A 23,804-nucleotide genomic window follows, 5' to 3' on the forward strand; every position below is an offset into this window, starting at 1 on the left:
CTATCAACCCCTTCTACTTCTGACTCATCAAAATTTCTCCTTTGAACAGAAAACCAAATACTGCATGTTCTCACTTATAGGTGGGAGTTGAACAATGTGAACACATGGACACAGGGAGGGGAACAACACACACTGGAGCTGGTCAGGGGGTTGGGGGCAAGGGGAGGGACAGCATTAGGACAAATACCTAATGCATGCAGGACTTAAACCTAGATGATGGGGTGATAGGTACAGCAAAGCACCAAGGCACATGTATAACTATGTAACAAATCTGCACATTCTGCACACGTATCCCAGAACTTAAAGTAAAATTTTAAAAATAATAATTTCTCCTTTGCTGTCTCCCTTTCCCCAGAAAACTTGGAGCCAACGATTGGAGAATGGTGGCATCACTGTTTGAAAGGAAGCTGGGTCCCTAAATGACTACGTTAGAATGTGATGTGGGTGAGATATTATACGTTCCCCAGATGATAGGGTTTACTTGTTACTGCAGCACAGCCTAGTCCACCCTAATTAAATCAGACAGCCTGACATTTCCAAGGAGCACAGCTCCTAAAATGGGGCATCTTTACCTGTTCCTTCTCTCAGGGTGAGTCCCTCCCTCTCCTCACGCACTCTTCTCAGGGAGTAGAGACCAGCTTTCCCTACCCCCAACCTCCCACCCCTGCCCTCTATGAAAGATCTATATTCTAACATCCAAATTCACGTTCACAGTCTCTTCCAGGGTATCCATCCCTCTTGTGCAAATTGGCTCCTCATGGCCAGCAAGGCATCGTGGAGCTCCCCAGGGGAGGGCTGTGATCAGGCCCTGCCATCATATTTTCTGCACCACCTTGCTTCTGGACCTCAGTTTCCCTACATCAGAAAGCCCCAGAATGCTTTTCCTGATCTGATATTTGCAAGCCATGGAAAGCACATCTGAGAGCAAATGAATGCCTGAGGCTGACAGCCAGCAGACTGCACCTCAGCCCAGCCTCCCCCACACACGACCATAGGCTCTCCTGGCTGGGTAAACATGTTTTATTGGGCCTGGGTACACTTCCTGGCCATTCTGCTCCCACCTTCCCTTCCCCTGCTCTGGCCAGTTCCCCAGCACAGCTCCTCCCTGGGGCCGCCAATACCTGTCCTTCAGATCCCCACTGCCTCCTGCCACTTTCCTACCCTGACACCTGCATCCCCAGCCTTAAGGGGCGTGGAGAGTTTCTTCTCTTATCAGCCTGTTTTACTACCCCCTCCTCCTTGGTTACACAGTCATTTGGAGCAAAATTCCTGGCAAGGACAGATCAACAACTGTCAGCTCCCAGTCGGAGAGAAAGGGCCTCTTCAGTTCTGTCTCAAGAGACTGGGAGAAGCAGCAGGAAGGACCCCACAAGGAAGGGAGAGGCACCCTGGGTCAGATGCCTGTGGAGAGTGCTTCACATGTGAAGTGAGGTCAGGAAAAATAGAATAGAAAAAAGCCAGGGCCAGCCCAGAGACACCTGAGAAGAATCAGACTCACAGCTCAGCCCAGCCCTGGCACAGAGAAGAGACAGGCCTGGCAGCACCCCGGGACCCCCTTTCCTCAGCCTCCACCTGCAGGGACAGCAGGAGCACTGATGCACTGAAGGTATGTTCTGGAGTCTGGACGCAGCAGAACTGAAGGAAGTAAAGATGGGTGTCTGGGAAGACCGCTCAAGCTGCAGTCAAGCCCAGGACTGAATTGGCCGCCTGAGGCCAAGGGTGGCACTCCAGCCTCCCAGAGGCTGGCTAGAGCCCCAGGAAAGGGCCAGAAGCCAGAGAAAGGGCAAAGGTGGGCACCCTGCCTCCATATCTCCTCTGGAGACTGCCTTCCTCTCTCCCGTGCCTTATTGTTTCTCCCTCTTCTCTTTGTTTGCCACTGGGCAGTGACCTCAGGGATCCTGGCCTAAGCTGGTGATTGTGCAGGCAATGCGTCCGAGAAGACCCTTCTCTGGAAGGTTGAACCCCAATTCAGCCATGGTGACTCCTTTGACATCAAACTGGTAAGGGCTGTGAGCTGTAGGCACAGGATACCCCTCCTTCCAGCTCTTCTGTTGTCATCTGCCCATGGAAATCCCTGCAGACGGGAAATCTTGCTTGGATCATCTAACTGGAGCCTCTCTGTTCTTCACCTCCACGCGCCCTCTTGACCCCAGGAGGTTCAGGGGAGGAAGTACGCCACTGTCCACTGGCACCCTCCTTGGCCTACAGAGTCACCCCTGAGCCCCCCAATGTGTGCTGAGGTGGGCCCTGCTCTCTGCAGGGGTATGGAGAGAAATAGCTTGGGGTGCTCTGAGGCCCCGAAGAAGCTGGGCCTGTCCTTCTCCATCGAGGCGATCCTAAAGAGGTCTGCCAGGAGAAATGACGTGGACAGACCAGAGGGGCCAGGCGGACAGGGCCCTGGAGAAGCTGTGGCCTCAGGCGCTGGGCTAGAAAAGCCTCCACAGGACCAGCTCCAGGGTAAGTGTCTTCTGATCATTTCTTTCTGTTTCCTGGTCTCCAAGACCCAGCTGGGCTCAGGCAGAGAAAAGGCTTTTCCGTCCATATCAACTGGATAGAGGGCTCTAAAATTCAGAGCAAGACTTGGCTCTGGGCTGGTTTCCTGATACACCTTTCAATCTAACCCAAAACTGCGGTTTTTTAGCTGCAGACACCAAAGCTCAGTTAGTTGCAGAATGCAGGGACCTGGGGCTTGTTACTGTAACCAGGCCCCGGCTAAGAATGCTAGTTACCGTTTATTCACCATTGACAATGTCACAGGCATTCTCTTTTAATTTCAGTAGAAAGCACGATTATCATAACTGGACAGATAAGAAAACTCACCTGTGAAAGAGAAGAGGAGGATAATGTCCCCAAGTTATGTAGCTGGTAAACAGAAGCCCCGCTATCAGGACCCGGCTCTGACTCCCCCAAATCCCTGCTGGGTCCAGCACAATCTCCTCCTCATAAGCCGAGTTCAGTCTGCAAAACTTCCAGGGGCTGAAGCTTTGCCCAGGGGCTTAAGCTTTGGCTTAGGAAAAGTCTGTCCACCCTAATCACCTTCCCCAAGCCAGTGGCCATCTCAAGGCCTGTCCCCAGATAACAGTGACCAGGTAGATCAAGAGCCGGCTTGAGGAAAGGAGGAAAGCTGCACTGGGGCATTGAGGTGGATGCACACACCTGCTAAGAGTTAGGAACCCAGGGTGCTAGTCTTGGCTCTGCCGTGGCCTGCTGTGTGACCTCAGGAAAGTCCCTGTCCACTGGAGCCTCAGGTTTCTTCTCGGCAAAACACTTGGGTGAGGGAATAAGAAATGGTGAAGCTGGTGATGTCTCAAGGACCTTCTGAGTCTGACAGTCATCGAGCCTGGAATATCTCACATGAGATTCTCAGTTCTCTCCCCTTTTCCCCCCTCTTTTAATCCAAGAAAATGCTGGAAAGGAAGCTCAGGGAGCCCTTAATGTCATTATCTGCCATAAATAGAGCTCCACATCCCCCCGACCAAGCAAGTGTCCCATGGAGGGAGCTGATGAGGGATCGCACTCAGCTGCAGGTATGAGGAAGACCAGGAGGGCTGTGTCCGCAGGCAGGAGGCTGGTGTGTTTCCCCGTGGCTGAGTTTTCCAAAGGGAAAGCGTCCCTAGCTCAATTTTTGGAAGTTCATTAATATCTTCCAGTCCATTAAAGATTCATAGAAACATTTCCACTTGGGGTCCTGAGTCTCTCCTGCTGCAGTTGCATAAATCTATGATCACCCTGTGTCATGAGAGGTCTTGCCCTTCCTACCAGAGCAGCTTCCCTTCCCCTAGCCTGATGACGGCAGGCTTCAGAAAGGAAGCCACTCTTTCTAGGCCTCCACGGAAGATTCTGGTATGTTCCGTGTCAGCTATCCATCTGGTCCCAGAACAGATCCCAGTAAGTGCCGACCAGACTAGTGGTGGTGACATCGGATGGTGTTTTATGACTTCCACAGCACTTTTGTGGCCATTTTCCCATCTCATTGTCACACTTGGGAGCCCATCTTACAGATGATGAAACCAAGAAGAGAAGATAAATCCCCCACAAAAACTATGTGAGTAATGAGCACTAGAATTGCACCCTGGTGGCCTGAGACCATCTACTCTAGATTATTCCTGAACATAGTTTAAATCCATCCATCTCCCACTATGCTGAAATTCAGCATTTCTGGAAGCTTGGAGAGGGTCCCACTGGCAGCTCTCAAGATGACCTTGGTGGGTATATAGATAAAGATGATCTAGCTCAATAGTCCTGTGATCACTTCTACACTAACCTTGTATTTATGATGAAAGACACTGCTATCCACGTATGGTCATGATATAAGGTATTATTTTAAAATACATTTATAATTTGAGTCAAACAAAAAAGTCTATTTGGGAAAATGCTAAACAAATAATACAGATGGGGTCCGAACATGCCAGAAACTATACAAAAGAAATGCAGAAATTGCACATGAGCTGGAGTCTGTGAAACACACTGGGTAAGGCGGGCAGGGATTCAGGAAACCTGCCCTCTAAGCCCAGATCTGGCCCCAGTGCGCAAGAGGACCTCAGGCCAGTCACTTCCCTCTCTGGCCTCAATCTCCCCACCTGTAACATGAAAAGGCAGGGCTAGAATATCCATAAGGTCTCTCCCAGCTCTGACATGCCATGACCAATTTAACAGCAAATTAATTGCTGAAAAACCTTGGAGATTCCCTCGTGGTGATTTTCCAACGTACAATCTTTCTCCCCGTGGAAGGGATGGTCATGATCCCAGGCAGGGCAGAAGCAGAGAGACTGGAAGGCCTCTCCCTACCCTCACAGGAGCCCTCATGCCCAGCCCTGTGCTTATTGCTGCTGGCTGATGCTTCTCTACTTCCCTGTTTTATGTGCCTCCTCTTGTGCAGGACCCCTCAGCAGAGAACAACAGGACCAGAAATAGCAACACCTTCTCCTTCCCCAAGAATAATGGTAGAGGAATAAGTTCCTCTTTGTCTCCACTTAACGTTTAAAAGGCTTCCTAGACTGGCTCACAGACAACCCTTGCCATCTCACCTAGGAAGCTATTAAAATGCAGCCTGTCAGGCACAGCACCCAAGACTCTGACTCTAAGTCAAAAGGCCCAGGAATCTGCATTCTAACAAGCTCTCCCAAATGATTCTGATGTTGGTGGCCCAAGGAAGTGGTCCTTTGAGGAAGCTGAGACTCAAAAAGGTAAAGTGGTTTGTTCCAAGCTACAGAGCCAGTACATGCGAGAGATGGGATCAGGCTAGTTATCTGGGCTCCAAGGCTAGTGTAGTGCTCTACTGTCCTCATTTCTCATGGCAGGGACAAAGGTCCCCCCTGATATCTTCCCACTCCTGCAGGGACCTTCATGATCTATAGGTTGGACGCTCCCAGATCTTAAAAGTCAATGGGAAAATCCAAGACGACCTCTCTATCTGAAAAGATTCCACACCGAACCTCCTGCTCTCTCTCCTCCAAGGAGAGGGAAGCCCTCCAAAACCCAGGACCCTCCAACGTTAAGGGAGACCCATTCAGGAGGAAGCCTCTTTATACCAAAAGCTCAGACCCTGGGAAGAAAGAGAGAGAGACCATCTTTGCACCTCTACCACTGATAATCCTCTGTGGGGAAATCATAGGCCCCAGGGGAAAGATGATGGAAAATTGACAAGGAAGAGAGACCACCCCAGTGGGTAAACCAGTATGGATTGCCTGGCCTCTGGGGAACCCAGAGATCTTCCCTTGCCTGCTCACCAGCTATTCATTCAGTGAATAACCACTGAGTGCTTACTCTGGGCCAGGCTGGGGGCTGGGAAGGTGAAGGTGAATAAAACAAGATGCAGTGACTACTCACCTGGAGGGGGATGGAAGTCCCTGACAGGGCCACCCTGGGGCAGTGCTGACTTCTGCCCATCTTGTCTGGTGGAGCTGGCTAGGGGCAAGGTAAAATTCTTGGCATTTGAGAAGCATCCTGTAGCAAGGGATAGCAACACTTTCTGCAAAGAAACAGATGGTAATGTCAAGCTTTGATGGTCAGATGGTCTCTATCACAATTACGCAACTCTTCCGTCACAGCTGAAACTCATCTGTAGAAAATGTGTAAATAAATGGGTAGGCTTATGTTCCAATAAAACTTTATATACAAAAACAGGAGTCGGTCAGGCCAGATTTGGCCCTCATGCTGCAGTTCATCAAGTGCCTGCCCCTGACACATTAGTGTGGCACTCAAAGTCCTTCCCATACTGGCCTTGTGCATCCCAGGCTCACCTCCCATCACACCCTCCCCGGCCCTGTCTGCCCTCGAGGTGCAGGCAACTCCTCTTCAAATTCCAAACCTTTCTTGCCCTTGAAATGCTTTGGTGTCTTTGCCATTTAGAAGCCACTGCTCCTCCTGCCACCTCTTCCTCTTCTTTCCCCTCTTCCTCCCTGTCTGTATTAATTTTCCACGGCTGTTGTAACAAATTACCACAACCTGAGTGGCTCAAAACACAGAAATATATTCTCTTACCATTCAGAAAGCCAGAAGTCTGAAATCCAGGTGTTGGCAGAGATAGCTCCTTCTGGAGGCTCCAAGGGAAAATCTGATCCATTCCTCTCTCGTAGTTTCTGGGGGTTCCAGCAACTCTTATGCTTCTTTGACTTGTAGACACATCACTCCACTTTGCCTCCATCTTCTCACAGCCTTGCCGTGTGTGTGTGTGATGTCCCTTTCTCTTATAAGGATACCTGTCATTGGATTTAGGGCCCACCCTAAATCTGCGATGATCTTATGCCCAGAACCTTAATTATATCTACAAAGACTCTATTTACAAAAAAAAAAAATTAGCAACTCCCAGGGGTTAGGACTTAGACATATCCTTTTGGGGGTCACTATTCTACCCATTCTGCCCATTACACTTTCCATCACTTCTTTGTCCCCTCATATTCCTCTTTCTCCTTTCCCTTCCCTGTCCCTCACCTCTTTCTCCTCTCCTCCTCCCTCTCTTCTCCCTCTTTTCCCTAGCCCTCTTCCTCCCCTGAACTACCTGAAATCAAAGACAGCTGCTCTGCTATGGGAACTGGGAGAGGCAGCCCTGGTTTGAGGCTGTGACTAAGGCCTGTGTGTATCTCATCACCTAGTGATTAACAGCTCTGGCTCTTACCCAGGTAGATCCAAGAGCTCCCATCAGAGCAGACAAGAACAGGGCAAAAGGACGTGGAGTTAAAAATGGGCACTTCCCTGAGAGAAGTGTGCTTTGGTCTTGCTCCAATGGACTCCATCTCTCAGTTCCTGACACCAGAGCTATGGGGGACCTTCCTACAGGGATACTGGGAGATTGGTTCTAGAATTGAGAACCTGGCTCAGTCTCAGGCCCTGAGGGGGCATAAGAAAGTGCAAGGCATGGCCCCTACCTGAAAAAAAAAGAGCACTGTATTAGTGTGGGGTCTTCCAAAAAAGCAGACCCTAAGGAAAGGATCTGAGCACAAGTAGTTGATATTGGACACACAAGGAAGTAGTGAAATAATATAAGGAAGGGGAAGCAATGAATAAAGCGTATGTTATTAAGCCAGTGGCCCCTATGGGTAATTGAAGCTCAAATCCTTTGGGAAATGGAGCAAACATACTCCCCAGAATTATCCAAGGATTTGATCCCTAAAGACAAACGCTGGCAGTAAGAAGCAGATACGGAGCACAGAAAGGCCTGGGTAATACAAGCCAGCCATTGACAACATCAACTATAATCATAAGGCCCAGAATGTCAGAGCTAGGAGAAATCCAAATGGGCAGAGGAGGAGGCTTAAAACCTTGGCTATAATTTAATTTTGATTTATCCATTGTATTCTTTATCCAGACACGCAACAAATAGCCACTGAATATCTACTGAGTGCCAGACATACCTATTGCACAACAAATCATCCCACAACTTAGTGGCTTAAAATAATAAATATTTATTATCTCACTCAGTTTTGTGGATCAGGAATTTGGGAGCAACTTAACTGGGTGGTTCTAGCTCAGGGTCCCTCGTAAGATTGCAGTAAAGATGTTATTTGGGGTTGCAGTCATCTGGAGGCTGGACTGGAATAAAAGATTTATGTCCATGGTGGTTCACTCACATGGCTGGTGAGTTGGTAACAGCCACTGGTGGGAGGACCCAGTTCTTCCCTATATAGGAACCTCCACATGCTGCTTGAGTGTCCTCACAAAATGGCAGATAGCCTTTCTCAAAGTAAATAATCCTAGAGGGACAGCCAAGTGGAAGCAGCTTCCTTTTAGGACTTAGCCTGAGAAATCACATCGCATCACTTTCACTGCATTTCATTCATTAGAAATGAGTCACCAAGTTGGGCCCACGAAGGAGAATTTGAAAGAAGTGTCCATGAAGTTGCAAACCCCTCTGACAGCCACTACGGTACTGAACTGGGCACTGGAGATAGTGTAGAGCATCACAAAACCTTTTTGGCCGGTTTTGTGGAAGATGATTTTTCCATGGACAGTGGGTGGGGGAATGGTTTCAGGATGATTCCAGCACATAACATTTATTGTGCACTTTATTTCTATTATTATTACCTACTCACCATAATGTAGAATCAATGGGAGCCCTGAGTTTATTTTTCCAATGAGAATCTAATGCTGCCACTGATCTGACAGCAGGTGAGACAAATAACCACCAAATAATCACAAATGAAAGTACAATTACAATTGTGACAAGTGCTGGGGAGATGGTGACATAGTACTCCAAGGGACGATTCCATGGGAGATTGGTCTGTCAGGGAGGTCAGAAAATGCTTCCTAGAGAAGTTATGGTTGGTCTGTAATCTGAAGACTGAGTAGGGTGGAAGGGAGGGCATTCCACATGGAGGGAGCCCCAAGGGCAAGAGCCTATTAATAGATGATGCCCAAGGATACAATTTGAGGTCTAGGAGCCAGAAAGGAGCCAACCCACGCGGCCTTGTAGGCTACAGTAGAGATTTTTATTTTTGCTTTGTATTCCTAGGGGAATGAAGAATCATTTTCAGATTTTAGGCAAAAAAAGTGTACAATGATCAGTATTAATGAGAGCTATTTGGTTACAATTGACAAAAATTATCTTAGGTTAGCTAAAATGGAGAGGGACATGTATTGCCTTGGAGGAAATTAAGAAATCAGTTCCCAGACTAAGCCACGTGAAGGGCAGAATGATAAGTAACCTTCAGCTGTGATGGGATCCAGACCCAATAATGTCATCAAGTCTCTGCAGCTGTTTCTCTCTGCATGCGCGCTCACCTCTTTCTTGCTGCTAATTGGCATTCTCCTAATAGCTTCCAATAGTTTCAAGAGTTAGATCAGTCTCCAGTGATGTCTTCAAGCCCTCTAAAATCCCATGTTCAAAAGCCCCAGAGGAGGGACACCCATTGGCCGAGCTTGAGTGAGATGTCCACGTCCAAACCAGTCAACTGAGACCAGAGGGTGTGGCTGGAGGAGTTGTGTGTGCTTGGGACTTGTCTGGAGTCTTCATCTTGCTCTTCTCCCTCTACTTCACTGTTCCATGCTGGGATGATGGTTCCTTATTTCAGGACCCTTAGAACCCTTCGTACATCATTTTAGACTCCATATATGGAAACCTCAAGTTTCTTTATCAATGGTGTGTTGCTGAAGAGGTTTCCTCCCCACTCCTTGTAAGGAGGCAGTTGTTAATAATTCGTCGGCCAGAAATGTCTCTTCCTCCTGTTTGAAAGCCCTGTGGCTTTGTATATCTCTAATCTGGGCACTCGGCACATTTGCCACCTTGGTCGGCCTTCCGTAGGTATTTAAGCAAAGAGAACAATTAAATTCCTCCTCAGTTCTTGGTAAGAAGGGTAACTAAATATGGATTTCCCCATTGAACAGGAACAAGTTCTAGGACACTTCCTGTGTCACACCTTGAAACATCCCCTGACTGCACAGCTTGTGTTGTCTGATTATTCCCCTGCATCAACATAGTATAGATTGGAGAAGAAGTGGAGAGGGTCTGAAACATAAACACACACTCATACACACACACACATGCACACATGCAACACATGCACACATGCACACAACTTCCCAGCAAGGAAGAGAGTTAGAACTGTTGAAATATTATAGCACATGAAATCAACCCATTGCTACCCTGTCCCAATAATCTGTGCCCATGCTTCATGTTTTAGTCTCACCAGACCTAAGCACATTGTCATTAGTCACATTGCAATAGCACAAATATGATATACAAGCCTAACAAAGTGCTTTAAAACACAGAAGAGGAAATAATGAACCCTGCGTAACACCATCAGAGACAGCCCTTCAGAGAAGAAGTGGCTTTTGAGATGGAGTCAGGCAGAGAAAGGGAGAGGACATTCCAGGAAGAGGAAAGCCTGTGAAGCAGCATCCAAGAGGTATAAAAAGGAATAATCCTTGAGAAACAACAAAATCGAGTGGCTGGAGTCTAAAATTCATGGAGCACAGTCACAAGAGATGAAAGAAGTAAGGTAGATGGAAGGTCAAGTGTGTCAAGAACTTTGGCCTTTATATGTGTATATCAGCATTTTTTAAGCCTTAGATTTTAAAATGTTTTGGGAACTTCAGGCTTTCATTGAGATGCATGACCAGAGCTGCTTGGATTAAGGGAAGATGGAGTAGGCCCCACACACACTACAATAAAGGAGCTCTACTGCTGTTTGTTTTGTAGGATTTCCTTATAATTTCATTTAATCAAAGGGTACAGTTGCTTTAAAATAAAAAAGGAAGAAAGAAAAAATATTTTAAATACATAAGTAAAAAGTATGGGTGAGTGTGGGTGTGTGTGGGTGTGTGGTTGGGGAGTACATATGCTAAAATTCCTACATACAAAATATTATGAAAGTGAGACCACAGGTGTGGAAGATGCAAGCCTCACACTGCCTAGAGAGTGCTAAGCCAGTCATCCCTGAGAGTGGCACTCCCTTTCTGGTGAGTTTTGCAAGGGTCTCCTCCTAATTGTTCCAGTGATTTCTTTATTCTCATCTCTTTCCACCTTGCTGTTTTATTTCGTTATTTATTTACACAAGAAGTTCCTGTGTATTACAGAAAAATAGAAAATACAGATTAATAGGTAAAAGAAATGTAACTATAATTCTACCATCTCACCATCCAGTAATAATCACTACAGATATTTTGACTGATTGACTCACAGAGACTCATAGAAAAAAAAAATGTTTACAAATATGGAAGCTAGTTTGTTGTAAGCTGAAATTTCACACTCTTAAATTAAAAACAAACAAAAAAAAAAACTACTGTGTTTCAACTAGGAGATTCACAACATACCTTAGAAAGAAATATTTGAGGCCAGGCGCGGTGGCTCAAGCCTGTAATCCCAGCACTTTGGGAGGCCGAGACGGGCGGATCACGAGGTCAGGAGATCGAGACCATCCTGGCTAACAGGGTGAAACCCCGTCTCTACTAAAAAATGCAAAAAACTAGCCGGGCGAGGTGGTGGACGCCTGTAGTCCCAGCTACTCGGGAGGCTGAGGCAGGAGAATGGCGGGAACCCGGGAGGTGGAGCTTGCAGTGAGCTTAGTTCCGGCCACTGCACTCCAGCCTGGGCGACAGAGCAAGACTCCGCCTCAAAAAAAAAAAAAAAGGAAGAAAGAAATATTTGATTTATTTGAGCTTTGACGGATGAGTAGGAGTTCGCTAGGCAAAGGAGGAGGACAAGGTATTCCAGACTCAGGGAGCACAGAACAAGGGCCTGGAAAATAAAAGTGCATAGCTGATTTGGGGAATGTGGAAATGGTCAGGTGGGACTAAAATTATAGAAATGACGAGGGAAAGCAGATGATGCTAGAAAGATGGAATGGGAAAGGCCTTGAATGCCATGCTAAGAAGCTTGCCTTGTTCCCTTTGGGCACAGGGAACCAAAGAAAGTCTGTGGCCTGACTAGGGAAATGAGGCCAGCACAGGTCAGCCATGGGGAGACTCCTGCCCTGCACCCCACCTTCGTGTGTCAGGAGGTGTCCCCTACAGGAGGGCTGCAAAGAGGGCCCTGGGTGTCCTCCATGGTGAACCCACTGTTTTCAGAAGACAAGGGTGAGGCCCGTTTCCAGAGACTGCCCAGCAGCAACGTCCCCGGGGCCTTTAGCTGCGCAACCAGGACCAATTAGCAGACCCCAGAGAAGAAGCAATCAGGGGAGGGCGCTGAGCGTGGAGAAACATCAGTTTATAATTAGGTGGCCTACTCACCTGTGTAAATTGTGTATTTCTTATGATCGATGTGCTAAACGGCTCAGGTTTAATTAAGTTCTGCTGACTCATTCTCTTCAAAGACCTATTAAAGTGTGAGTCACAGCTTGTACCATTAACAATGGGGACAGGAGCAACTTGAAAAGGGTGGCAGTTCCCTGCTGCCTCCACCCCCTCCACTGTTGTCCCCATGTGCCCACTCCCCAGGTAGGCTGGGCTGTGACCACCTGCTTCTTGGCTTCTCTGCCCAGAACCTGGTAGGGAGATGCTGGGCTGGATGGGAACCGAAGGGTTTTCTGACTCCTGATCCAGTGCTCCTTCCAGGATGATCCATGCTGCCTCAGAAGTGTCCCCTCTTATCAGGGACCCAGAACACCCTGGTTTCTCCTGGTGATTGAGAATCCTATCCTATGCATGGGCCAGGGCCATCAATGAGCTTGTATTTTCCAGCCTCTTGCCTAATGAGTTCCCAAAATTCTACACACTGAACTGCATTCTACCTTCTCTGTTCCATATTATGCTGTTCTGCCTTCTCCCACCTTATTCCCTTATTTGTAACTCTCTGTGGTCTGTAACCCAAGCATCAGCCTTCCTGGTGCCCTCACAGTCTCCTCTTTTCCTGCAGGAAAGTTGAAGTGCTGACCTTCATCATTCCTGAGCTGCCCCCTTGGACACTGCCCTTTACACTCCCACACTGCTTTGTGGGACATAATTAGGGGACTCTGCTCTGACTCATCGCCCAGAGCTCCTGGGCACCATCCCCTCCCCTGGTTATCCTCCTTCTCCCCAGGCACCAGCAGAGATGTGAGTGTGGGGCAGTCCTCTCTTCCTCTCGCCTTCCCTATACTTCCGGTTTCCCCAAAGCCATCAAAGCTGACACTGTACTTTCTTTCCTGGTATACCTGTCAGATACTTTCTTTCTTTCCTGCTGCCTCCATCCCCCTCCACTGTTGTCCCCACATGCCCGCTCCCCAGGTAGGCTGGGCTGTGACCACCTGCTTCTTGGCTTCTCTGCCCAGAACCTGGTAGGGAGATGCTGGGCTGGATGGGAACTCAAGGGTTTTCTCACTCCTGATCCAGTTCTTCTTCCAGGTGGGAGATTTCAGTGATCTTTCCTAATTGTTTCAGTGATTTCTTTATTCTCATCTCTTTCCACCCTGCTGCTTTATTTGGTTGTTTATTTACACAAGAAATTCCTGTATATTACAGAAAAATAGAAAATACAGATAAAAAGGTAAAAGAAATGTAACTAGAATTCTACTATGTGGCAATTAGAGGAACTTGCAATGCGGGGAGACACTTAAAATTAGACCCAGAATATGACTTTCCCAAAAATCCAGTGGGAGACCCTCTAAGGCAGCACTGTCCAGCAGAACTTTCTGTGATAACAATGTCCTATATCTGCACTATCCAATATCGTAGCCACTAGCCACATGTGGCTATCAAGCGATGGAGGGTATGACTAAGAAACTGAATTTTTGTACTCTATTTAAGTTAAATAGTCACATATAGCTAGGGGCTATCATATTGAACAGTGCAGTTCGAAGGAGTTAAACCCTTCACAAGGTACAACCTCAGATCCTAATCTCATTTCCATGACTCCAGGTTGAAGTCTGCCTCAGATCCTAACCTCATTTCCCTGGCTCCAGGTTGAAGTTTATTTGTCTCTCCCAAAACTGCTCTTGGCCTTCTGGTTGGGTCTTCCCAGTCATACTTCCTCACCAGTATGAATTTTAGGCACCCCTCCTTACTCCGAGAGAGGCCACTAAATCTGTGAGACACAGGGACAACAACATCATCACCATCATCATCACCTCTCAGAGACAAACATTTATCCTGAGAATGTGTAGTTGAAAGCTAATGAGAAAACATATTTTTCTCACCAGCCTATGACTTGGCAGGCAGCCCCTCCTCCATGAAGTCAGCAGTCAGGTTGTTTTGCAGAGCAGAGTTTAGATCCTTTCCTTCTTCACCCCACCTCTAAATTACCTTCTTCCAGTACTCTTGGGAACAGGAAAAAGCCATCATGTCTTAAAAGCTGCTCCTTTAGCTACACAAATGGAAGCTTTGAAATATTTATTTTATTATGGATTCTATTCTTAGTCATAAATCCTTGTTCACCTGCGTTTCCTTCTGGAGTAAATGGAGGAGATGGCTTATTTTCATTACGACCCATCTTATGTTTCTACTCCTGTGTTCTCCACATTATTTCATTTCCTGTATTCTGGTTCCACATCCCACATTCTCTCCCACATTTCTATAGTCCCAGGAAGACCTCAACTCCCTGCTGTCCTTGACACCTCAGTTTTCCAGGTCAACCTGGAATCTTCCCTTTTGTAATTTTTTTTTTTTTTTGGCAGCTTCCTGCAGAACTGTACCATATCATTTACTATCATCTAATATGCTGACTGACTGAATGAATGAAGGAGTAAATCCAATACTGTCAGGCATGGCTTGTTCATTTTGTACTCCTGCAGACAGGCCCTCAGTGCCTATTAGCTGCTGGTTACAGAGACAACATTCACTGAGCTCTTGGAATGAATTAACACCTGCCATTTCTCTCTACATCCATTCTGACTGATTTCAGCTGTATCCCTTAAACACAACACCAGCTCTAAACATAGAATAAATATCTTTTTAAAAAACCACGAAGTTAAAAAGGCAGTGTGCACTTGGGGAGGGAAAGGGGTCGAGAGGGAGAGGCAGAGATGAGGCTGTCCTACAGAGTTGGGTCACAGGCCAATAGCTTACTCTAGTGGGGAGTAATGTTCAAAGCCTGACCGCCTCCGACTCCCAAGAAGCTTCCAAGAAGCCACAAAAGTGAGCAAAAGTACTTTGAAAGGATAAAAATGGATTAACAACAAAAGTGAGGGGTGGTAGAAAGGATTGAGAACAAAAGCAAACCTGAAATCCCATTTCTACAACTGAGACAACTGGGCCTGGTGGCTTCCCGGAGAGAAATCTCACTGGCCTTGTCCCTTTCACCAAGTAAATGCATCCTGCAGGCAAGCCTGAGGCAAGGACTTTTGAGCCATTCATCCTCCATCCCAGAGAAGGAGGATTATAAATATCAGGGTGGATTTTGCCTTAGTGACCTGATCATTCAACGTCTCTCTCCCCCTCCATTCTACTGATGGGGAGACTGAGGCCCAGAGAATGAATCTAGAATGTGGCACAAGTTGCATAGTGGAACCAGGAACAGAGCTTGCATTTTCTGATGTCCAGCTCACTGGGTTTTCTACTATCCAATGACAGCAGGATCAATCATAAGCACCAAGAAAGAAAGCAAGTTAGTTGATTTTTTCAGGTGTTAAACCCTCAGAAGTGAAATCTATTTTTCACTGAGTGTCTACTCCAATTCTTAACATGTGATGACTTTACCTCTCTTATTTGGGGTAAAAAGCAAGTGGGCTGGGTGGGAGTCAAGGGACCTCAACTGGAGCTCAGACTCCCACCCCTCCTTTGTAGCAGCTTCAGCTCACGTCAGTCATCCTTTCTGATGTGTGACATCTGACATAGTACAGAGTTTCAGACAAATCCTGTGGAAGTCTTTTCTGTCCAACAGGACTGAGAGCAGAGCCTGAATTCTACTTTTATCCATTTAAGGCACATATTTGTTGAGCTCTCACGGGGAGCCAGTTCCTCAGCTGGTCTCAGATACAGTCAGATACAGTCCCAACTCAGATATAGTCCCTGCCCTCCAGGGGCTCACAGCCTAGAGATGGATGACAGAAGACACATGAGGCTTCCTTCCCTGGGAGGCTTAGCGTTCTCTGAGCATGCGTATGAGTGACCCTGGGACAGGAACTACCTAGGTTCTCAATTAATTCCTGAGAGCGACTTTTCTTATAAGGAATGAGGAAAAAATCAGGAGAGGCGAGGTGTCAGCTAGAATGGTACGAATTCCCCTGGGCCCCAAAAATGAAGGTGATCTGGGGAGACGGTTTGTGCCTTTTCTACAATCCCTAAAATCACATCACAGGGACAATCTGTGGTCCAATTAAGACAAGGATTTTAATTCTGTCCTCAGAAGTCCATGGTCAGGTAAACAAACCCACTGCCACCTGGTTTGGTCCTTCCTCCAACGTCCTCTGTCACCTGACTCCAACCAGGAGCTACAGGCAATGCTGGCTGAGTCTCCCATTCTGCCGATGGGGCAATCTTCCTTACTCTCCATGGTGTGGCCAGGTCCAAGGACCACTTTTCTGTCCTCATCGTAATTGGTCTGTCTGCAGCATGGACCCAGCTGACTGTGCCTTCTTTCTTGAAACAGTCCTCACTTGCCTCCTCCTTCAGAGGCCTCCCTTCTTGGTCTCTTTGCTGCCTTCCCCATTGCTGAACCTCTACATGGTGGAGGCACCATAGACTTGCTCCCAGGCCCTCTCCTTTCCCCCACCTACACTTTCTGCCTGTGTGATACCCATTCCCATGACTATAAAGGCCAAAGAGATGCTGACAATTCCCTAATTCGAACCTCCGTCCTCAGTTCCACTTTGAGCTCCAAACTTATCAATGCATCTTCCTATTCCATAGCCAATAGACATCACACACTTAACATGTCCAAAATGAACACCCAATTTCCCCATAATACAAACACATGAACACACACACACACACACACATGCACACGCACACACACAAACACACACACACACACCTTTTGCTCAAGCCAAAACCAAACTGTTGTCCCTGATTTATCTCAGCCAAAAGATAATCCACCAACCTCACCTGACAGCCTCTGTCCAAAATATACCCCATAATTAGCTCTATACCTCCCTGCAAACAACTTCAGCAGCATGACAAGAGAGATGGTAGTTGATGGATCTCATCCTACTTCTCACATCCACCACCCCTGCACCACTAGAGGGGTTTGATTCTCTTTCCTAGTTGTGTAACAAAAAATTTCCAGGGATTGATTCCAAAAGGTCCAGTTCAGCTTCCCACACTTGAACCAATCCAGTTCCCACTACAACTACTTGGTTGGTGTATGCGAAGAATCGTTTCCAAAAGGAGGGCAGGGCAGGTCTCAGAAAAGAGGCACTTCTGGGCAGATAAATCCCAACAGGTGTCCACTTCCCTCTGTTAGCTCAGTGACCACCATGTGTTCTAGGTCATGAGCAAGCCTATCTGTACCCCCTATGTCACCATATGATGAGTGCTTCCAATCAAGGACCAAGCCTTCAGCTTTTCTACACCTCACTGCCTAGCGTGGTGCCTGGCACAAAGAAGTATGTGCTTAACAAAAAAGGTGGATGAATGAATGACAAAGCTAGCAAGTAGAATGAAGATATTGCCAGTAAGGAAGATCACCCAGGGCTAAAAAGATTAGGACATAATTTTTGGAGATTATAAGAATGAATGCAGGTGCTAAAGAATCAGCAGACATTAGAATTGCAGACGAGAGAGAAGAGGTGATCCCAGACAGAGGGGACTGCCTTAGAAAAAACAAAGTGATAAGCACACACGTGATGGGTTATGGATATAGTAAGCAGCCCAACTTGAATGAAGCAAGGTATGTGGGTCAACAAAGTATTGGAGGCAGGGCTGGCTTCATGGGCATGTGTGTGACCAATGCAGATGCTCAGGACCCTGTGCTTAGAAGGAGGCCCTGAGAGTGGGATTGAATGCATATTGTCACCATCTTGAAATCTTAATAATTGTATATTTGAATATCTGATTAGTGAAATCCAGTGGAACAGTGGTGAATGCACCAGAAGCAATCAATGTCTTCTCATAACCTCCCAGCTTCTCTAGGATGGGCTTTTGGTCAACTGTTTCTCTGCTCCTACCCAGCAACTGCTGTTTCCTCCATCTTGGTGGGGAAGGGGACTGGGCAGGGGTTCACGGAAGATTGAGGTCAAGCACTGAGTTGCAGAGTGGAACCAAGTTTCTTCATGGGGTATCCATGACTGTAAGTCTTAGGGTGGGTCCCCAGGTCCCTGTGAGGTCTATTCTCACCCTGTGAGTATCCTTGTGCTGTCTGAGGGATGCATGACATGAAATAGCAAATAAAAACCCACTATGACAGTTTAAGAGACTATGGAAAAAATAAAAAGCTATTTTTCGGCTTTTTGATGAAAATGTGAAATTTTCACATTTTCATCTTGCACTGGGCCCCACAAATGATGCAGCCAGCCCTGACTAAAATGGAAGCTGGACGGGTGGGCTGGAGACAGACTGTCAACAGCTTTGACTGCTACCGAGCTCAGCCTTTACTTTGCAGACCAAGACTGACACACTTTTTCTATGAAGAACCAGGTGGTAATTACTTTAGTCTTTGCAGGCCACATGGTCTCTGTTGCAATGATTCAACTCTGCTGTTATAGTGCAAAAACTGTCAGAGACAATATGTAAACCAAAGGGAGAAGCTGTGTTCTAATAAAACTTTATTTAAAGACAGACAGTGGGCCAGGTTTGGCCTGGTGGCCATAGTTTGCCATCTCCTGCTGTAGACAAAAGAGAGTCATTGAAGGCAACTGAGCAGCAGGAAGGCACAATCAGAGAAGATTTTCTAGAAGGTTAATTTGGCCTCACTGTCCATGGTGGGTGAGGGTCGGTGTAGAGGCAGAGGATTTTAGGAAAGAGAATACTGTGAAGCTCCAAGCTTGAGAAGCCAGAGGCCAAGGCTCGGGAGCAGCAGTGGGGTGGAAGGGTAGGACAAGTCAACACAAAAACCTCACCTAGGTGCTGACATCAAGGCCACTGACCCAACTTGGACCTTCTCCCATGCAGAAGGGAGGAAGAGCAAGCGAAGGGTTCGTACCACCTTCACCACCGAGCAGCTGCATGAGTTGGAGAAGATCTTCCACTTCACCCACTACCCAGACGTTCACATCCGCAGCCAGCTGGCAGCCAGGATCAACCTCCCAGAAGCTCGGGTGCAGGTACAGCCATCCCTTCCTCAGCCCCCAGCCTCCATGCCCTTGGGACCATGTGTGAGACACAATATATCCTGGGCCCTTTGGGGTTGCCCCATCTAAAAGTTTCTGTTGGCTTTATCCTGTGAATATAGTCATTTTGGCCAAATATTATTTTCTGTGAAATGAGGTCACTCTAGTTCCAAAATGGTTTCTCTCTTCTGGGAATGGAAAGGGACTGAAGTGGCATCCGTGATCACCACGGATCTCTGCTCCATACCCTTCCTCCCCAATTGGCGACAGTTCCAAAATGTCGTTCACCATGCAGCCTCATTCACAAAATAGGTCTTAGCCATCTAGACCGGGGGTCAACAACCTTTCCGCAAAGAGCCAGATGGTAATGACGTTAGGCTTTGCAGGGTATATTGTCAGTGTCAGAGCAACTGTTCAAACAGGCCAAGGTAGCACAAAAACAGCTTCAGAAAATATGTAAACACACTTTATTTATGAACATGAAATTTGAATATTGTGTAATTTGCCCGTGTCGTAAAATATTACCCTTCTTTTTTTTTTTCTAGCCATTTAAAAATGTGAAAACTATTCTTAGTTCATGAGCCATTCAAAAACAGGTGGAAGGCCAGATTTAGCCTGTAGGCTGCCGTTTGTCAACCCCTGATCTAGGACACATGGGGATTCCTTTGGAGGCAGTGTAGCAAAGTGGAAAAAGTCTTGAATTCATGGTCTTGGTTGGAGACCTGGTTTAAGCACCAACAGGCTAATCTCTCATCCGTGATCTCTTTACCCCAGTTATGTATTGCTTCATAGCAGGGTTAGAAATACAGTAGCCCATTGTCACTCACCAGAGGTATTTCCTGCCCTCTTCACATGCACCCAGCTTTGCAAGTGCCACTCTAGCACATGACATTCCACCAGATCCGACTGTGGCACCGTTAGCATTCTCTCTAAAATAGTTTTGTAAGTCACTCTCCTTTTTTTCTTTCCACAAATGCAATGGACTCATTCTAATTCAAAATCAGGCCAACATTTGGTTCTTTATTCTATCCTTTCCTTCTGGCTGAGGACCACTCCTCTCTTAGACTTCTCTCCTTTTTTTTCCCATCTAGAATCAGGCACTGGCTAAATGGGAAACCCCTGTATCAGCCACAAAGCCCAGAATTCAACACCTGCCTGTGCAGAATTACCAAGGATAAATGGCCACAAGTCAGGGACCATCAGCACCTGCTCAGGAATGCAGGGAGCTGCCAATGTTCAGCCTGCCAAGGGGCCCCAGGGGTTGAAAACGGGTGGCCCACTGGTGACCCACACATGACTTCCATTTTGTCTGCACAGTAGTTTAAAACTCAGAAGCTTTCACATAAAAATCAAGATTCCACTTTGGAGATTGCATGAACCTGCAACACCAGACTCACATTTCCACGTGGTGACTGTTGACAGGAGCTGAGAAGCTGCCCCATTTTGGCTTTATTCACCACAGACCCCGACACTCCCAATTGTGCAGCCCCAGCTGCTTCACTCATGCACGGGCCCCTGGCCTTGTAGGCATTGAAGGTGGAAACCCTGGTTCCCTCTCAGAAAGCTGACCTCCAGATCCAAAGACATCCTGAATGCCACAGAGCTTTACAAACTGTAAAGTGAAGTCCCTTGGAAGGCATAGTTATTATGAATTTGGGGGAGGTGTATTAGATGGAGGAAAACTCTTACTTATCCCCATCCTTTCTCCCTAATTACAGATCTGGTTCCAGAATCAGCGAGCCAAGTGGCGGAAGCAGGAGAAGATTGGCAGCCTGGGGGCTCCACAGCAGCTGAGTGAAGCCAGCGTGGCCCTGCCCACAAATCTGGATGTGGCTGTAAGTGGCTGAGGACTCAAGGTAGGGTGGAAGGAGCCATTGTCTGGGAATATCCCAGTCAGACCCAGATGTGAAGAAGCATCTCGGGGGTTCTGTCTACAGGAAAAGGTGCAAGGAAAAATCTTTTAGAAACAGCATGGGGTAAGGAGAAATCTGGAAGACTGTGAGGCCTGGGACAAGTGGCTGCCTCTCTGTCCTCATGTCCTCCTCCCTTAGTGATCATCATGGTGCCTGTCCTTCCTGTGCAAAAATTCTCAGTTTATAAAACAGGATCACAGAGGGAAGTGCAGTACACAGACGTTGGAGTCAGAGTGCCTGAGTTCAAATCCCAGCTCTGAATTACCTGAGGTGTGGCTTAGAAGAGTCACCTAATCCCTCAGAGAGTATAATAAAGTTTTTTGAGGAGGATGAAATAACTGAGACATAGAGGATGCCTAGCACCTAGGAAGTGCTCCCTAAGTATTTAGGGAGCCATCCATGGAGACAGCACATATTTTTGAGTCGGCACCAGGTGCTAAACACTGGGGATAGAGCAATAAACAAAATAGACAATACTTCTCTGCCCTAGAGTTAAAGGTTTTTACATACCCACAGCAATGCCTGGGATTTTTCATTTATTCATTCTTTGCAAATGCAGAAGCTGGGCCCTGAGAGGCAAAGTGACTTTTCCATGTCAAACAATTGTAAGTACCAGGATTCAAGCCAGGTTTTAAATCCCCAGACCATGCACTTCTCCCCATCTACAGTAACCAACCGTCCAGGTTTGCATGGGTCCACACAGGACTTTCAGAGCTAAAACCAGAAGGTCCTAAGCAAACTAGAACAAGTGGATCACATTACCCACCCTTAGCTTCCCAAGCCAGGGAGGAAAAGGCTGAGAAGCTGCAGAGACAGCTTAGGACTCACTTCTCTCTCCTGACCTCTCCTTGTGACAGGGGCCCATGTGGACATCCACTGCTCTGCACAGGCTGGCTCCTCCCACAAGCTGTTGTCCATCGGCTCAAGATCAGCTGGCCTCTGCCTGGTTTCCTGCCTGGATCACCCGCCTCCCAGGGCACCCATGTGACACACAGCCTGTCCCAAGTCCTCCCATCCATCAAACTTGCATCCCTGTGTTATGCATCCTTCCACCTCCACACCCCAAATGGGGCAGCATCTGTGCTACTTCAACATAGATTGGACATCCTCTCCCAAATGAGCCATTTTCCTATCTAGGTGAAGGCAGGTAGCAGATGTGCCCTGGGCCTCTGGGGGAATCGATCTCACAATCCAAAAATGGTCCACAGCCCAGGAAGCTACCCTGAACATGCCAGTTGGAAAGCTGCACCAGACTCAAAAGCAAAGTAAACAATAAAGGACAGCTCTCGTCTCTCCTGGCTAAAGCTGTTCTCCTGGTTCAGAAGACAGGCTGGATGAGATCTCAGGCTGAGCTCCAACATACGGAGGTAATCCTCCAGCACCTGTGCTTCCTCTAACTTGCTGTGTGACCTCCATCTGGTCACTCACCTCATCTGGTCACCCTGGACCTCATCTGTAAGACGAGCCAGCTGGATAAGATGATTTCTGAAGACCCTTCCATGGTGGGCACCAAGGCACAGAGGAGGCCAAGGAGAGGTTGTTTGTTCATGCATGCGTTCATCCATGACACAGGAGTACCTACTGAGGACTCCATAAACAGAACAGGATGTAGAAATAAACAATTCGGGTTCTGTCCACGTTTGTCAAAGGGTGGTTCTGGCCCACCTCTGAAAGCAGAATACTTGCTCAACAACCTTGCTGTTGGCCCAAATCTAACACATTCTTTATGACTGTGAGCAACTCAGAGTGAGAGAAAAATGCAGAAAGTTTTTAAAATTCTGAACAGGATTTAGTGTCTTTCGTTATCTCGTTGGATGGGGAAGGGATGTTGTCATTTCTGGCACAGATGAAAAGTAGAACGGTAAGCTCTTTTCGTTCAGTTTATCTTTCTAGGATATATGAAAAGGGACCAGCTGGAAGACCAGCCTCACTCTGTCCTCGAAAGCCTAAGCTTTCATTCAACTCCCTTTTTCCATGCAAAGACCCTGGGCAAACCACATGTTCTGTCTGAGCCTCAGTTTTCCTATCCGTAAAATGAAGGTAGCCTGGCCTGCCTCAAAGAGTGTTCAGGAGGCTCTGAGAGGACATGAGTGTACTTTGCAAAGTGAGGGTGAGGCCCAGTGTGGAGTGATATCGTTATTCCAAGATTCCACTGCAAAAGTGGCTGCTTTGGATCCCAGCCCAGGATGAGTAGTTCCTGCTCCCAGGGAGGTCATCCGCTGAGTGTCTCTTTTGTACAGGTGTCTCTGATTCTTGTCCTTGCAGGTGAAAGACAGGGCCTGCTCCCCTAAGCTGGGAAGCCTGGAATGACCTCTTGCACAAGCCTCAAGTAAATTCCAGGAATCTTCCCCAAATCCCAGATCCTCTGCAATCTACCTGCACCCCTGACCCACCCAGGAGTTGGACCGGGAGTTGGGAAGCCTAGGTCTTAGTCCTACACTCCTTCTAATTTGCTGTAAGGTAATAACCTTACCATTAACCTCTCTGGGCCTCAGTTTTCTCATCTGTTTTGGAGGTAGCAAGGCTAGCTCTGCCTTCAGGTATGCAATATGCCAGAACTACAGACAACAGCCCACAGGATGCAAAAGTGCTTTGCCATCTTAAAAGTGCCAGATCACCCAGAGTCTATGAATGTGGATATCGACACCAGGTCTCCAGCACTGCTGGATGAAAGGAGAAGGCTGGAGGCTGAGGGAGGAAAGAGCAGTTAACAAACAAAGGCAGTAGCTCATCACTTGGGTAGCAGGTACCCATCTTAGGACCCTAAACTCAAATGTGCAAAATAAAATTTCTATCATTTTGTTATAACTGGATTTACTTTCTATGTTGTTTTGCA

At 47.2% G+C, this 23,804-nt stretch overlaps 1 protein-coding gene across 1 annotated transcript; it reads left to right on the forward strand.

The window, feature by feature from the left end:
• Positions 1-1,235: 1,235 nt before the first annotated feature.
• On the forward strand, positions 1,236-23,776 carry ISX (intestine specific homeobox). The gene is made up of 4 exons (XM_033232746.1): positions 1,236-2,457; positions 18,898-19,049; positions 20,774-20,890; positions 21,826-23,776. The coding sequence occupies exons 1-4, from the start codon at positions 2,229-2,231 to the stop codon at positions 22,063-22,065; spliced, it is 738 nt and encodes a 245-aa protein (XP_033088637.1). The 5' UTR covers positions 1,236-2,228; the 3' UTR covers positions 22,066-23,776.
• The last annotated feature ends 28 nt before the right edge of the window (positions 23,777-23,804 follow it).

The sequence above is a fragment of the Trachypithecus francoisi genome, unplaced genomic scaffold (genome assembly GCF_009764315.1).
Source record: "Trachypithecus francoisi isolate TF-2019V2 unplaced genomic scaffold, Tfra_2.0 Lachesis_group14, whole genome shotgun sequence".
NCBI classification, from domain to species: domain Eukaryota; kingdom Metazoa; phylum Chordata; class Mammalia; order Primates; family Cercopithecidae; genus Trachypithecus; species Trachypithecus francoisi.

Excerpts from the sequence above, each read along its gene's own strand:
- ISX (XM_033232746.1), top strand. The coding sequence starts at position 2,229 with ATGTGTGCTGAGGTGGGCCCTGCTCTCTGCAGGGGTATGGAGAGAAAT. Across the intron at positions 2,458-18,897 it reads TCCACAGGACCAGCTCCAGG|AAGGGAGGAAGAGCAAGCGA; the intron begins GTAAGTGTCTTC and ends TCTCCCATGCAG. Across the intron at positions 20,891-21,825 it reads CCACAAATCTGGATGTGGCT|GGGCCCATGTGGACATCCAC; the intron begins GTAAGTGGCTGA and ends TCCTTGTGACAG.